Genomic DNA, 10,747 nt, shown 5'->3' with positions numbered 1-10,747 from the left:
GTTTAAGTGAACAAAATGATTTTGTTCACTTGGGCGTTATACAGTATTACTATAACATACCGTGATCAGCAAGGCGACATCTGCCATGTTACTCCTTGTGACGTCTTCACATATTTATATTTACGTTTGGAATAAGAGGTTACCCTGTATTGGTTCAACACGAAAGCTTAGAGTTTGGCCCGCAGACGTTGTCAATGCAGCTGCCACACATCGCTGAGAATATTAACGCATTGCTAGAAGTATGTGAAGCTTTTCCAAGGTTGTTCATCCCAGTTGAAAAAGACCACAGATGATTTTATTGTAACAACATAAATTTTGACCGTATTTTTCAAAGCGCTGTGGTCTGTATGTCTAAAGCTCAAATCTTAGTGGGATACATGTTGTAGTGGACACATTGGATGTGTCACTTTGGACACATCAACACCGTAAATTCTGCAACGAGAGAAATATTTCTTGCAAGCCTGAACTTACGTGTCGTGTTGGCGACGAACCCTGTGATATGTGAGCGAGAAATTTAGCATCACGAGAACACGCTAGGCCTAAGACTAAGCTGTTGTCGTACTTTGCGATAGTCTCTGTAGCTTTTTTCATCTGGGATGAGATGTTGTCGGTAAAAGAAAGCGGTACCCACGTTGCTGTGCTAAATTATAACATATTTCGTATTAATGTAGATATGCATGAATCCAGTAAGTTTACACACCCTTTCCGCTGAAACGTGCTAAAGTAAGCACTGTAGTCAGAGCGAAAGCTAGGCTGCCAAAGATCTTCCAGATAAGCAAGTAGTCACAATAAAACTGGGACAGTATACCTTCACGCTTTACCTCAGCATTCTTCGTACTCTACATTAATATTCAAGCGAAGTAATGTGTACTCCTGTTAGCAAGCGGTAAGAAATATGTTACATATACTCTGAATCGTATGTACATGAAGAGAGGCAGATTGAAGCACAGAAAAGGCTGAATGAACACAGAAAGGAGTCTAACCCCTAGGAACAGGGTTACATACTCTAGCAAACGAATAAGGACATGTCCGTAAATTAATTAGCCGAACTAAATTAATGGGAGACATGGTGTGGGACATTTTTACGAGACCACGTCCTTCATCTGATCATCCCATTTCCATTATCGACCTCGAAGTCGTCCTCAAGCAAGTCGCTCGTGTCACAAGGGCTTCTTCGATGGCCACAAACTTCTCGAATCACTTCTGCGGCAAAAGTACAAGAAAACAGTGATGATGACTTGGAATAATTGGCTGATACGTATCTCCTGGTAACTGCTGATAATCTTTTCCAGATGGGTCCAAGTATTTTGGTCTTAAGAGGGACCGGCCGTCATTGTCAGCGTCACAAGGCTTCACATTCAGGCTAGAAGAGATGTTGACCTCTCACGACGCTGACCGCGTGTGAATAAATGCCCTACAGTGTTTCGTGTGGCATGAGGCGAATATTTTCATTAATTTCAAAAAAGAGCACCGGCGACTTGGTGTCCGTCAGTGAGTGCTTTCGACAAGGTTGTGGCACAGAGCTGGGATGTCTTCTAGGCCAAGAGACCAGTCCACTCGCCTACTCTTTGCCTCAGTTTGGAGGAGGGTGTGATTTAAACGAGTCAGTCGACCGAGAGTGAGTGTTAGGACAAAGAGTGGCGCAGAGCACAAAGCGCGTCAGAGTGGCACATTGCAAATGCGAGCACACACGCACGCTCGGCGAGCAGGTTTTTCGTCGTCGCTAGGAAGCGCAAAACTCCAGCGATTCACAGTTTTTACTTTGGCACACAGCACCGTTTGTATCGTCTGTTGAGCGGTTTCGGGCTTCACTTCATGGGCTCCATGAGAATCTTCTTGAAGGCCTTGCGGAACTCGGGGTTGAAGATGGTGTAGATGACCGGGTTCACGCAGCTGTTTACGTATCCTAGCCACGTGGTGAGCAGGAAGACGGTGACGCCCAAATGACAGTCCTGACTCTGCAGTTTCATGCACACTGCGTCAACCACGTTGCACGTGAAGAAGGGCACCCAGCATATCAGGAACACCCCTGCGTACACAAAGATAAGGCCACTGTAAGATGTGACGACGGTTCGTGGCGAAAAGGTAACACAACAGTTGTGCAAGCACCGTCGAATATGACTGTGAGTGTAAGCAAACAGCCAAACGCTTGTAAAAAAGCTGTTCGTTTTATTAAAGAAATGATTCGGTTAAAGGCGTATATTTGTTGTAGTGACCAATTTATGTAGCATTTATTCTTTAACTGAGTGGTAACGTAGAGAATAAAGTCGTTAACGAGTGAATCTGTAGCGGTAGAGTAGTTGGCTATACATATAAGCCGACTCGTGATGTATGTCTGTTGTTTAAAACGGTGTGAGCGTTTCCTAAAACGCTTATGATCATGTGCTATTTAACGGCGCGGAAAGAAAGAAAGCAAACAACAACCACGGAACAATGCTTCGGTATCACATCACAGTGTTCCTGAAATGCTGCGCAAGAAACCTCGTAAGTAAACAATTTTATTAATACTGCGGAATTAACGTGCTTAAATAACTCAGCAAGAGGTGTACATCTCGCTGCATAAAAATAAAGAGCAGGTTGTGCAACCTTGATTTTATTTTATTAATTTTTTTATTTTATTTTTTTATTTTATTAACAATTTTATTAATACTGCGGAATTAACGTGCTAAAATGACTCAGCAAGAGGTGTACATCTCGCTGCATAAAAATAGAGAAGAGCAGGTTGTGCTCCGCACGGATATGACAGAGAACTGAAAGACCGTCGGGCATTTGTACCTCTTCTCGCAGTGCGGTATCCCCGTCTCCTTTTCGCTATCCACATGGTGACACGTCCTCAAGATCACCCCTCCTACTTTGGAAGGGGTGGGGTAACATGAACACTCATTCATGCTTCTGAGAGGACTAATAGCGATCGCGACGGTTACTATTGTCTCGCTTTCTACGTGATGTCTTGAACAAAACACTCAGCGAAAGCTTGCAGTTACAACGAAGATGACCAAAATATTGCTTCTGGAAATACGAGAAGCACAGTGTAGGTGCAGGACCGGTAAAGCCTTTTCACCTTGGTGTATTGCCTTTGCGTCACTTTATCAGTTATCAGGGACAATTAAAGACAACTGTTTGACATGATCACGCAGTGGTGTTAAAAATGCGACACTGACGAGAAAACATGTGACAAGAAATGGTTCGGTCATATAAACAACTGCGAGTTCAATATTTGCTAATCGTGGAAGCTACCGAACAAGCTTTCTGGAGCTATTTGCATTCGTTATAGTCATTATCATATCCCTGCCCATCCATGGGGATTACTTTCGTGGGAATACATACGCAACTCGACATAACCAAAGCTATGGCGTAATTCTGAGAGTTGCCTCTTAAAGGGCCCCTAATGATATAAAATGAGCATGTTAAATTAAGCCTCACGCCAGAAAAAAATGGCGTCAGAGCACCGCAGCCACCGTCATTTCATAGCCTTGGTTAAAGAAGACAAGGTTTGTCAACTATTTTTCAATGAGGAAAGGTGCCAGAACAATTCTACCATTCATGCGTAAGCATTCTTTGGTGAGTACCCCGCCCAGTTTGCTAAGAAAATCGTGTTCATACCGCGAAAAGCGTGACACCTTACCCATACGACTACACAGGACTCCATAGAAAATGCATGGGGAAGCCTCTAGTAGGGGTGGACCAATTTGACAGTCTGGAGTGGTCGAACTTAAATTTGGGAGCGGGCCAACGTAAATTGGGGAAACAAAAGCCAAAGCTAAGTAACAGCCAAGCCAAGGGATGCTTACGCATTTGTAGACAATCCTCAGAATTTGTATAACTATTTTTCAGTCAGAATCCTAGCGGTTAATTCTAATACTCCTCTGTTTAGCCCCCAACATTAATGACTAATTATTCTGGTAAACCTCAATACACTCCACACATGTATAGGCAAAAGAAAATCAGGCTAGCAATTGTCCCATGGAAAACGACATAACATGCATTCACACGAAAGGGGAGAAAAAAAGGTGAAGGCTAGAAGAAAAAATTGAAAACCTAGGCACAACCCAACACAACACCAGACAAACTGAGTTTGAGCACTACAGACGATATCCGAATCCGCAGCTGACAAGAATTCCGGTGCACCTATGTGCGCCTCCTGTCGAGTTCATGCCTGACCTTTCTGAAAAAAAGAAAAATTTGTGGAAACCTAGACGATTAGTGGCTATGTTTTCCTTGATGATGATTGACCGCTGTCTATTTTCATTTAAAAAGCAGTGGTGTTGTTACAAATCAATGTTCATGGCTGGATTGCAGGCTCTTTTCTTCCATTTTTATGCGGTGCATAATTCTATGCGCATATTTCCAGCGTATTCTCCGCAATGCTACATATTTTGCATGACCATATTTCGCATTTTTAGATATATCTTGCTTCAAGCGTTATACCCTTGCTTTCACGCGTTGGATGCACGTAATATTCCTCAAACACTGAAAGCGTCGCGGCTGTACAGCGAGAAAAATAAGCCTGAAGAAAAGGGACAAAAAGCGTTGGACCTTTATGAACCATCAGCCGCGTGGTGGATTCTTCGAGGCTTACTGAAAGGACACGGCGTTAAATGCGTGCGTGACAGCGCACTTTGGGAAATGCGATATGCAGCACCGGGGCGCTTGCGGAACGCAGTCTTCCCTAGCTTTGCGCTTACTGCCTACGCAAAAGTGTTCTTTGTAGACTCTGGCAACCTCCCAAAAAGAAGAGTTGGCTGTCAGCAAACTAATCTCAAATTCTTCGATGACGCAACCGGTTTTGAAGGTTTAAAAAAGCACAAGAGAGACCATTTCAGAAATGAGAAAGGAGCTGCGTCATTGACGAGGCTTTAATCGCTTCCAGAGATGCAGCAAATTGCCTTCCATAGAGAGAGAGACAAATGGGATGGGAAAGGCAGGGAGGTTAACCGGATAAGGTTCTGGTTTGCTGCTCTGCACTGTGGAAACGGCAAGGGGAAGTGAAAGACTGAAAGAACAGCGGAGAGAAAAAGCAAAGGAACGAAAAAAAAGAGTGTAGGGAAGGTCGTGAACGTCCATGTCTCTCCAATACAGTCTCGCCAATAGGTCACTCGAATGTAAATATTTCAAGAGTACCTTCACTGTTTTGGGATGTGACGACTGTATAGGTCGGCGTTACAGGACTGTCTGCACCGAAAGTGGCAGGTCGTCAAGGCGCGCCAGCGCGATCGCGCGCTGGCGCGTCTTGACGTATCGTCTTGACGATACAGCGCACAGACGCGCCAGCGTTTGTGCGCTGTATCGAGGACAATGACAAAGAACGAGTTGGATAGTTCCCTCGTCGTCGCAGTCGTCACACGCAGTGCTATCCTCCCATCCAATGCGGAAAGCAAAGGACTTTGTAAATGCGACGCCAAGCCACAATCGGCAAAGTACCGTTGTCTCGGGTTCGGTTAGTCCACGTTGAGGATGAAGTTGTTGACGTGCATGCTGGAAACTAGGTGTGTTCCACAACAATTGCAAGATCTCACATGGAATCCCTCGAAGTTTCGCTGCTGCGTCTGTTCTTGACAGCGTGATCGGTCCCTGCACGCCGTCTCCATGAGCAGGTCAGGCAGCTTCATCGGCATGTTCCTTGCCATTATGCCACAGTGTCTAGGGAGCTACTGAAATGTGATGTGTCCTTGCTCGACGAGGTGATGAAGGAGCTCTCGGATTTCTAGCACTGATTGTTCGTAAGGTTCACGGCGTGAGGAAGAAAGCATGCAATGTAGAGCTACCTTGGAGCAACGGAAAATGCTCCGTTTTGGAGCTAGTTTCTTTCGAATTATTCGAAGTGCGCTACGAAGAGCAGCAAGCTCCGCGGCTGTACACGTAGTCTGACGGGATGCCTTGAACTTCAAAGCGGTGACTTTCGCAAGAAAAATCACTGATCTTGCAGAACCATCCACGATGGTTGAACCAACCTTGTATAGATTGGCATGATCTTTGCATTTTTCCTACAGCAAGAGCAGCGAAAGTTGCTTGAGAGCTGATGATAAGAGTTGTGCCTTCGTTCGAATTCCTGGCGCTGTCAGTCGAACCTGTGGCTGAGCGAAGCCCCAAGAGGGAAGCAAAACTCTCGCTACAGCTGTTTAATCTGATGGTAGGTGTGCACGATAAGGCAGCATCGTATGACAGAAAGAGGCGCGTGGCCGGTCTTCTGGCTGTGAGGTGAGATAGTGGACAGGGGCGCGATTAAAGTGCCTAACGTGTGTTCTGAGTGCTTCCATAACAATGTGAATTTTGGTTGGGTAGTCATGAGAAATTGCAATGGTTTCGGATGCTGATGTACATTGTGGCAGCCTTAGGCTAACCCTAAGTGCCTAGGCCTGCGCCCATTCGTAATGTACGGATGTTATTTCTGCAAGCGTGAAACAGCACTACCAAGCTGTACCTCATATCCGAGAGACAGCATCCGTCACAGTAGCATAATCACGTGTACTGAAGTAACCCAGACTTTTCATCCAACAAAGTTGAAAAGATGAGCGACGGCTGTCAGGCGCTTCTTTAGGTAGGCCACATGGGGACTACAACAGAGGCCACGGTCAATTATTACCCCTAGAAGCATATGCGTGCTTACATAAAAGGTATCTTTTCCATCGAAGGATATGGCGTAGGAAGTCATTGGCTTCCGGCTGAATGCCACCAATGCATATTTTTCTGCAGAAATCTTGAGGCCTTGTTCCCTAGTGTACGTGTTATCCACGTTGCAGACATTTTCAGCCTTGCGCGCACTTGACGGATCACACGTGATGCCCAGGCGCAGATGTCGTCGGCATAGATTGACAACTTCACCGCATTTGGGAGGCATTCTGTGAGATCAATGAGCACAAGGTTTAAGAGTGTTGAGCACAACAAGCCACCCAGCGCTGCTCCACGGTGTGTATAGTGTTGGGAAGTTGAGCCGACGTCGGTATTCACTAGGCCGCATATGTGAATAACTGCGTGTCCAACGATAGCGCCCACCACCGAGGCTAACCATTTCTAGAGCCTATAGTATAGCCTTCCGTAGGGTTGACATATGTACAAGGGGATGCACACTCTCGCTTTACATTACGTAGTGCGTCGTGCAAGTTCACCAAATACATGCTTGTTTGACGCGCACGGTCCGTAGTAATACAGATTAGCACGCAAGGCTGAAACGATTTCTTCGTTTACCTTTCTAATGGCTCCACTAAAACTTAGTTCATAACAAAGTGAGTGTAGAGATACTTAAAAACGGTGTAGACGCACCGGTGAAATTCAATCCTGCTTTCTAAGGGATGCAGTATGCATCACTTATTCGTGGTATAATGCGGTCATATCACTCCTCTGCTACGTCGTTCTTTTTATTAGATTTAAACAGGCTTCTGTTCAACATGCAGTCTTAACTGATTCATTTTGAGGAATTTTTTCCAATAAACCAAAACAAAATAACAATTCATTAAGTGAGCGTGTGTTCTGAACTAAACGTAACAGCGCAAACATATAAGACGAGCCACAAAAAGAAAGACACGACACACACTGGCGCTGACTAACAACTTCTTTTTTCCTTCCATCGTCGATGCATTTATATACCTAGGCCACATAATCGCGCAGGCGCACAGAATGTATTACTGACGTAGGGAACATAGGGAACCCAGCTGGGTTCCCTATGTCGCTCTTGACTGCAGTGGTTGAAGCTCTGATCCAGAGAAATAAAACCACAAGAAGGCCGGCCGCCGAACGTGAAACGCGTAGGCCTGCGGTGGTCCCTTATATACGTAAGGTGACTCATCAACTCAAGAGAGTTGCTTGCAGGCATGGCGTACCTTTGGCAATTTCTGCGCCAAACAAGCTTTCAAAGCTATGTTCCCGCACCTGCGGAGAGAACAGAGGAGGATGCCAAATGCGGCATGATGCCTCATACGTGTCGTGCGCTGTCCGCGTGGTTTATGGCATTCCACTCTCTTGTGGTAAGACATACGTTGGCCAGACAGGGCGTTGCGTCAATGAGCGACTCAGGGAACATGCGCAAAAAGTAAACAAAAATGTAGATAAAGGAGCGCACCTGGTTGCGCATATAAACTCTTGCAGCAATTGTGAGGCGCGACTTGATCGGACAATTATCCTTGGAAAAAGCAAGAATGAACATGCGCGGCTTGCCTTAGAGGCCTATCACATAAAAAGACAAGGAAATAATTGCATTAGTGACACATCGTTGTCCCTGCACCAATCAGAATTTGATTTCATACGTTTGCGTATATGATAAGATGGCTGACGTCAGTAATGCATTCTGTGCGCCTGCGCGATTATGTGGCCTAGGTATATAAATGCATCGACGATGGAAGGAAAAAAGAAGTTGTTAGTCAGCGCCAGTGTGTGTCGTGTCTTTCTTTTTGTGGCTCGTCTTATATGTTTGCGCTGTTACGTTTAGTTCAGAAGTATGTACCAACTAGGCCCAAATGAAGTGTTGCTGAGCGTTTGTTCGTCGACGCAGATTACAATATTACATAGGTAAAGCTCTTTCAGAGAGATATTTCGTCACTCAAGTTTGCCAAATCACGTTTTACGACCGACGGCTGATGCACCGAACTCTCCACCTACGCATATCATGCGGAGATAGACGTAAGGATATGCCGGAAATAGATGCGGCGCACATCGCTTGCACGACACGAGCGAAGCAGTGTCAAGAGTTGTCGTTCCGTAACTAGACAGGCGCCTCGACGAGGAGGGCGGCGTCACAGTGCGGTCTGAGAGTAGACACACAGGGCGATGCCTTCAGGACGTGATGGCGTTGCAGCGGCCGGCCTATAAGCATCTCGGGTTGACGTGACTCAGGCGCCTAATGAGTGCGGCAGCGAAACGCTGTGTGCACCTAGGCATTGCGTTGCCTGCTTTCGGAGGGACTCATCCGTCAGGCTCGTGGCTGCATTTGCTTACGAATATATATGGGCTTCAGTCAGTCCCACGCTGTGCTGAGGGTGGCATTTGAGCCGCATCTACTTCATGCTTCTTGTCCCGCACGTGTCAGAAATAGTGCTCACAAGGAGATCTGTTTATAGAAGTGAGCCTCATTCCAGAAACCAAACTCATTCTTCACTGCCCTGACGACGAGTGGTAGCTGCGTAGGCTATTCTGGTTACGAAACGCTCATAGCTGCATACTTTAGCTGCGAACCTCGTTAGTGCTTTCAATCTTGCTTCGTTAACCGGAGTAATAACCAGGCTATTACGAAAACATCGTTACATACGTTTTTTTTTCACAGCTTAGTTGCTACATGAGAGTTACTACAATAGCGTCTATCTGAGTGTTTGCTACACCAACATCTGTTATAATAACCCTTTCGCAGGCGTTGTAAATAATGATGGCGATGATGGTAGCGCATACCTGTGGGTTTCTTTTCTCGCTTCGTTTTGGATGCTATAAAATTATTCCAATTTGTTTCTGTTCCATTTCTGTCATTAACCCTGCACGACTGGTGAAATATTCTTGGGCTGCGCCAGTTTCACTTGTCTGTCACGCGACGTCAAAGCACCGCAAAAGCTCACTACGTGAAAGTGACCTGTATGCATTGGATATGCATTATTATGCCACAGGAAGCTTATTTTAGAGCGCAGCTCCTAGACGGCTGTTCCTGCGGTGAGCGTCGGCATTGTCCTTCGTAACGAAGCCAACGGGCATCGCGAGAGATGAAAGCGAAGGTGCAAGGCAGCGGTAGCAAAGCTCGTGCAACCTGGTTAACCTCTCTGTTTTTCCTTTTCTTTCTCTCTCTCTACTGACCTCTTGTTCGAAGAACTCTGGTGGCCGCAATTTCACAGGTCGCACTATGAGAACAGCTTCGCCTATGTATCGTACGTATTATAGCTACCGTTAAGCAGACAGTAGGTTCGATGCGTGAAGCAAACCATCTACCCCTATAGTGTCGGTGTATGTTGTTCGGTTTTAATTGGACTGTTACTTAATACAATAATTTGTACGTATTGTTTATGTTACGTTATTAACTAAGCTTACGAAAAGGGTTCTACTCAAATTGAGGACGACACAACGAGCTATGGAAAGAAGAATGATTGGTGTAACGTTAAGGGATAAGAAAAGAGCAGATTGGGTGAGGGAACAAACGCGAGTTAATGACATCTTAGTTGAAATCAAGAAAAAGAAATGGGCATGGGCAGGACATGTAATGAGGAGGGAAGATAACCGATGGTCATTTAGGGTTACGGACAGGATCCCAAGGGAAGGGAAGCGTAGCAGGGGGCGGCAGAAAGTTAGGTGGGCGGATGAGATTAAGAAGTTTGCAGGCACGGCATGGCCACAATTAGTACATGACCGGGGTTGTTGGAGAAGCGTGGGAGAGGCCTTTGCCCTGCAGTGGGCGCAACCAGGCTGATGATGGTGATGATGATGATGATGATTAACTGAGTTAAAAGGTGTATCTGCCGCCAGCAAACGTCGAACACTCCTATATTTATTTTCCTCAATACAAAAACAAAGAAAGAAACATTTTGGTTTGCTTTATTCACTCTTGATGCAAAACTGGACCTGTATTCACAAAACGCTCTCATTTTAGAAGTGTTCAAAATATCAAATTCCTATCAGTGCTGCTGCTGAACAAACAAGGTGATAATTTTTAATTTTATCATCTTTCAACATAACCTGTTCCAGACAGCCTAATTCTAGTCCTTGAGCTGTATTTTCCGCAGAGGCAGACATTACTTACACGAGAAATCAAAACACATGTTCAACTCATTAACGAAAATTG

At 45.4% G+C, this 10,747-nt stretch overlaps 1 protein-coding gene across 3 annotated transcripts in view; it reads right to left on the bottom strand.

Annotated features, from left to right (window-relative positions):
* Positions 1–641: 641 nt before the first annotated feature.
* Positions 642–10,747, bottom strand: part of LOC139059304 (dopamine D2-like receptor) — a 461,415-nt gene continuing 451,309 nt past the window's right edge. For all 3 annotated transcript variants that reach the window (XM_070537507.1, XM_070537508.1, XM_070537509.1), the window contains one exon: positions 642–2,029. In XM_070537507.1, the coding sequence (XP_070393608.1) occupies positions 1,809–2,029 (221 nt within the window). In that variant the 3' untranslated portion in view covers positions 642–1,808. The remainder of the gene's footprint in view (positions 2,030–10,747) is intronic.

Source organism: Dermacentor albipictus, chromosome 4 (assembly GCF_038994185.2).
Source record: "Dermacentor albipictus isolate Rhodes 1998 colony chromosome 4, USDA_Dalb.pri_finalv2, whole genome shotgun sequence".
NCBI lineage: Eukaryota > Metazoa > Arthropoda > Arachnida > Ixodida > Ixodidae > Dermacentor > Dermacentor albipictus.
This window is presented reverse-complemented; position numbering and strand designations above follow the sequence as displayed.